This window comes from Rissa tridactyla, chromosome Z (assembly GCF_028500815.1).
Source record: "Rissa tridactyla isolate bRisTri1 chromosome Z, bRisTri1.patW.cur.20221130, whole genome shotgun sequence".
NCBI classification, from domain to species: Eukaryota; Metazoa; Chordata; class Aves; order Charadriiformes; family Laridae; genus Rissa; species Rissa tridactyla.
Genome location: NC_071497.1, coordinates 33,764,249 through 33,770,248, shown reverse-complemented (window position 1 = coordinate 33,770,248; position 6,000 = coordinate 33,764,249). Strand labels below are relative to the sequence as shown.

At 39.8% G+C, this 6,000-nt stretch overlaps 1 protein-coding gene across 3 annotated transcripts in view; it reads right to left on the bottom strand.

Moving 5' to 3' along the window:
• LOC128903022 (E3 ubiquitin-protein ligase KCMF1) overlaps positions 1–6,000 on the bottom strand; it is a 66,779-nt gene continuing 60,779 nt past the window's right edge. For all 3 annotated transcript variants that reach the window (XM_054186892.1, XM_054186894.1, XM_054186893.1), the window contains 3 exons: positions 4,531–4,705; positions 2,337–2,619; positions 1–636 (listed from right to left, as the gene is read on the bottom strand). In XM_054186892.1, the coding sequence (XP_054042867.1) occupies positions 375–636; positions 2,337–2,619; positions 4,531–4,705 (720 nt within the window). In that variant the 3' untranslated portion in view covers positions 1–374. The remainder of the gene's footprint in view (positions 637–2,336; positions 2,620–4,530; positions 4,706–6,000) is intronic.

The following is a 6,000-nucleotide window of genomic DNA, read 5'->3' as shown; positions in this document are numbered from 1 at the left end:
TTAAGGTAAACCATCCAAGCATTTTTTATTCATTAATATTCATAAATACACACAGCAGCTTCATTAGAGATTTTTTCTTTTTTTTTCGTCTTCAGTTTGAATGTGGAGTATTAGGAGAGCCTTTTGCATGTCAAGGTACAGGACACAGAGCTTTTTGCTCTGCACTGCAACCTACATTTACCTGCTAGAAGTAAAAATTAGTTAAGTGGAAATGATTATCATATATATCTTTTCTCTCTTTCTTTTGAATGTACACAATGTAACAAGAGTGACAGACCTGAAATTACAATCACCAAAACAAACCCAAGATAGTTGTTGTCCACTTTCATTGGCAAATACAGCACAGAGGACATTGTCTGCAAAGTGGGATGTCATCAAAGAGGAGGTGGAGGAGGCTCGTTTCCTTTATTACTCTCTTTTAAATTTAGGTTTTCTAAAGCAACATCTAGAGGCATAATATCTACACAGCCCATAGCACCAAAATCTGCAATCTCCCCCCGCTCATCCTCATCTGAGGAGGAACTTTCTTCCCGCATCAAAGTGGACAGTAGAAGCTCCTGAACAAACAGGCTGCAGTCTGCCCGCTCGCTCTCCATTGACTCAAGCTCTGCTTCTGACATCTTCGGATCATTCAACCTGCACAGCAGCAAGGAAAGAGAAGACAGGCAGTTGGTGAAAGCCCCTTTCGCTGATGACTGGCAAGCACCAAAAGGCACTCAAAAACCACTCCTTCAGGGCAGTGCTGCTTGCCCTTCGGCATGGACAGCTCTGGCAACCTCTGACACCTCAGTACAAGAGCCATTCATTTAACAAACACCCTTTCCCTGCTGCTACAACAGCGTTCAAATTGGAGCCTAAAGCTCAACGAAAATAAAAAAAAAATATTTGTGAGGTTTCCTGCTATTCAGGAGCCTTTCAGGGAGAGCTGTTGTGATTTCCTAGATACTCACTGTGCGCCTGTTTTGTTTCTAGGTCAACTTCTAGGTTCACATATGCCACAAAATACACTACTGCACATGTAAAGCCCAGGGATTCCCGAAGAACGATACAACACTCATTCCACCACTTCTCCTAGGTTATAGTGCAGGCCCTGGTAGGCAAGGAAATCGCTCCATCCAACTATGAAAGTCACCATCTGTGACACTTGCAGGTACTTTGATTAAGTTTCTCCAAAAATAATGAGTTTCTGATTGAAAGATGTCACATGGCATTATTTTGCACTTAGATAAATATCAGATTGACTCAAATCCGGGTTTCTTGGTGCAGGAGCTGTTAAAATACCCACACAATACCAAACAGACAAACAAGAGTATGCATGGAGGGTTGTGTCAGGGGAGATGTGGAAAACATTTGTTTCAGGTCAATAGCCAACCTTCTAAAAGAAAGTGAATGACATAGGGGGCGAGACAAGTCTTTAAAATAAGCCTGGAATCTGAGTATAATTTCTAGACCAGATAAGTATTATGTTAGTTAATGGCATCCTTTATTTGCTTTGTAATCCAGTCTCTAAAACAATTGATATATAAACCCCTATTCAACCTTCAGCTTTTACTAAAGATTAATCTCCTATAAAACAATACTATCTTCTGATTCTCCCCCTCTCTGTTATGGCTCAAGTCTATATGCTTGTATCACTGGAAATGCACTTTTTTTCTTGGAAGTGGCAGGGGAAACAAGCACAACTTACTTAAGAAATATTCCTTTTGTTCCTCTTGAAGTTGAGATGCAGCAACTAATGTTTACCCATCGCTTAGGAGCAGACAAACCACAGGTTTGAAAAGATGTTAATAAATACAAACAAAAGCACAGTATGTTGGCTACAGACTTGATGAGGGATCTGGCAGAAGTCCCCTGCCTGGTGTCATAAGTAACTTACAGCCAAAACTCAAAATCAGCCTCCTTTTCAAGGTTTGCAGAAACTCATACTCGAGTCTAATCCTCTAAACATGTTCCTAGGTGCATCAAAAGAAGTACAGCACACTCGTGACATTACCTCTCCTTTATTGGAAACACTAGACCTCTACAGCGTATTTCTGCAGCCAGCTCCTGGAGCTGGTATTCCAAAAGCAGAATAATTCCCTTTGGGCCAGCTATAAACTGCTACTTTTGGATATTTAATAATACATTCTGTGACCACTGTTGACGTCTGCTATGAATGTATTCTGTATGATTAATTGGTCTGTTAACTCTGTGATGTATTTGATCACACACTGCTTTACTAGGGCATGTGCCTAACTCCAAACACATAAATTTCATTGAACTCTACATCTCTGTCAGGACTAAGGTGAACAGGAAGGGTAAAAGGTAAATACAAGCAAATACACAGAACAAGTTACCTTGCAAGAAGAAACTGGGAATTCTGGATAGTCTGCTGACTGTTTTCTGTGTTAGATGTGTTGACTGTTGTTGTAGATTGTGACATAGTGGTGTTGACATTGATCGTGTTGGTGCGCCTAGTTGCATTGCGTGCAGTCTCCAGTTGTTGTCTTGCTGCCTGTGCATGTTGTCGTTCCAACTGCAGTTGCATCTGCAGCTGCTGTAACTGAGAAGCAGAAGGGCCAGGGGAGCTGAGCTGTCCTCCTGCAGAACGCCTCACGCCTGACAGTTGAGATAAAAGCTCTGCCAGAGAAGAGAAAATTTCTAAGATGAAAGATCTTAAGCGATCATTACACAATAGAATGAACACACACCCCCTGCATTCCAGTGCCTCAATTCCTTTTTTCAATCAATAAAGAACAAACAATGCTAAAGAGCCCATAAAGCTCTCGAAAAAAGTCCTAGCATTCGCTGTCTCACAGGGTAAGGAAGATTAAAACTCATTTACGCAGATTTATTCCAAATAAGTAGTCAAAGTTTAATGCCTTCAAAGTAACAGGAGAGCCAACCTACGAAGAATGCCTGGCAAATTACATCTTCCACAGCAATTCTCTGAAACTTCAAGTCAAAATAGCAACTGACTAGGACAATATTTCATTTTCGCTTTGCTTGGTGATTTTATTTTCCTCTCAACGAATGTTCCCTCAAAACACAGGCTTCCCCTTCCCAATATCCCAGAGGGAAGCTGTGCTGCAGCAAAGAGAGAAATATCATACTGTTACTTCAAACATTTAATAAAAAATACTTAGTTAAGAAAACATTAAAGTATTGCCTGACATCATAACTGAAGTGGTCAAGCATTTTTGCTGTTTAAATTTTTATTTCTGCCAGAAGTACAGAAAAAGATTCAAAAGAATGACGTTTTATCCCACATTTAATGCTGTGAAGTGGGAATGCTGTGTAAGGCTGAAAACAAAACTCAGCAGCCACTCCACATTTAACAGAGCTGAACTAGCTGCCCTTGTAAGAGAAAGACAAGGTCTTGCACTGGAGGCTTCACTAACATCCTCTGTTCTTGAACAAACTAGTCCTTTTCAGACCCTCCTGTGACCTCACTTGACTTACTTTCTTCTCTTGATAGGATACTTCTTCCCAGCTAATTTGATGAGTTCAATCAGGTCACAGCGGTCCAGCAGAGCACCAGAGCCATCAGAAGGCAGGCAAGGGGCCCATGATTCAGGAAGGCAGTGGAAACACAGCTCCCCTTTCAGGGGCAATGGCTCATTAAGCTGGCTGGCTGGCTACCTCCCTCTCAAGAAGTCACAACATGGCAGGTAGGAAGCTCCAGTTTAAGCATTATGCCTTCTTGGCATCTGAAGCAAAGGTAGATTATGGCAGAAGTCCTGAGGTTTCCCTGACATTTATGCTGGCGTGGTCCAAGTCCGCCACATAAAAATGTTTAGATTTCCCCTTTGGGAAAGTTACATTTGTTTTCAGAATTGTCTTAATTCTCTACTCTATTTCCTCTAAAAAAAAAGTTATTTTCACAAAGCTAAACATACACCAAAAAAGTTACTCCTAGGAATCCTGAAGACACATCTTTGTTGTTTTCTGGTCCCTTCCCCACCCCCCCAGTTTTTCTAAACTTGACCAAAATGGACTGCAAATACTTGCAACAGTACACCTATATAAGAATTTACAAGTACACCTAAAAAAAAATAATCTGTGATACTAGCAAGTCTGTCATTCAAACAGCAGCCTGAATATGAACTGAACATATTTTAAATGTGCATTAATACTCAAATTCAGCTAATTTCATCCTCACTGAGACAGATACTCTACTCCATAAACACCTTTATGCATATGGCAAATTAAAACGAGATGTACTAAAGTATGTGATGAAGTTGGACACAATCACTTGTAAAAATGCACAACACCTGTGCATAGATTGGGTTTGGATATAAGCCTTACACTGTCTGGAATTAAAAGCAAAAGCTACAGGTAGCAGTTTCAGCTTCTCCGTGCGCAGGCCCTGTGACAACCCAGCCAAGCACCATGCTCACCCGCAAGCAGCCATCAATCACACTTGCACTGTGGAGCACATCTATACAAGCAGCTCCATAACAACAGAAGGCACGGCAACTATTATCTTCTTGAATTTTACGTCAAGTGGAAGAAGGACACTGGGGTGAAATTCACAGTTACAGCTCTTACCAGCTATGGGATCCATGGCTTCTCTATTGCTTGGAGAATATGAACTCTGAGAAGATGAAAGCCCAGCAGGGGAACTGGTAGTAAAGTGCATGTTTGATCTACGTGCACGGGGGCCTCCCAAACCCCGGCCTGGGTGGAACATCCTACGTACATGCCGAACACCACTGGATTCATCGTAACCAAGAAGTTAAGAAAACAGAACTGTTTGGCATTGAGTATTAAATGACAAGGACTTCTGATGGGTGAAATACTCAGGCACATACCGTTCTTCATTCATAAAATAATGATTCAACTTCTGAAGCAAAGCTAAAGTACACTGTAGCTACGGTTCCAGTCAGACTTACTGATCTGAACTCAAGATACCCAAACTTTTGCTATGTACACCAAACTCCTTGTATTTCTCCAGCTTTTTATGACGTCTAAGAAACATCAGGATTAATTTCTTAGCTTTTTTTTAAATCAAAGTTTTCTTTTCAGTAACCTGAAAACTCTGACAAATGCATGTTCGGCAAAGCTTATTACAGAGACATATTTTATTCTCCAATTCTTTTGTTAATTATTGAAAATAATAAAAAAGTTAATTGCCATTCCTATCAAAAGTACATAATAATTATTGTATTCCTTTTGACTTTTGTACTTCATGCTTTTATCCAAGAAATCTCATCATTTCAGTCCTTAAGAAATTTCAGCTTCCTGGAGTATTCAGCACTTCCATCACACCCCTTTGCTTCCTCTTTTAGCCGAAGAAATACCAGTAATTGTGGTTATGACAATGATGCCTTTCATTTTCCCATTATCCCCTACCTCTCCATATCAGGCGCTTATATTTCAGGTGGTAACTTTTATATGTTTTCTCATATAAATTAAGATACAAACAAAAAATTATGTGAAGATTATTTTTGTCAGAAAGTAGTTAACATTTATTCCTCCAAGACAGTCCACATAAGACTTTCTTCTATTTTAAAAATCGCTAGTATAATTTACTAGTGCAAAATGAAATAGCATAGGCTTGAATATTTTATTTCACTGTTACTACACTTTTAGCTTAGATCCTCTTGTCTCCCACACTCTTTTTTTATAATAGTGTGCTTACCAGTCATATGGTATCCATTACTGTATAAAAGTAGTGTCCAATGTACTTTTGATAAGACACAGTTACAGTGCAGAACCTCAGATGTCATGGAGATCAAGAACTAGAGACTGAAAGAAATTACTAGACTTCTCACAGCAAGAAAGAACTTCTGGCTATTACAAAAAGATTTTACAGAATGTTTAAACTAAATAGCCATGCTATTAGGGATGCAAGTTTTGTTAGAAAAAGTATATTAGGCAGGTGCTATGAAAAACCTCACAATTGGTAGAAAGAGCAGAACTAAACTGACACAAGAAAAATTGCTCAGTGAGTCACTACACCACTCGCCAAGCAACATCTCAGAGCACCTCATACAATGGTCTGGAAGATGCTCTCCC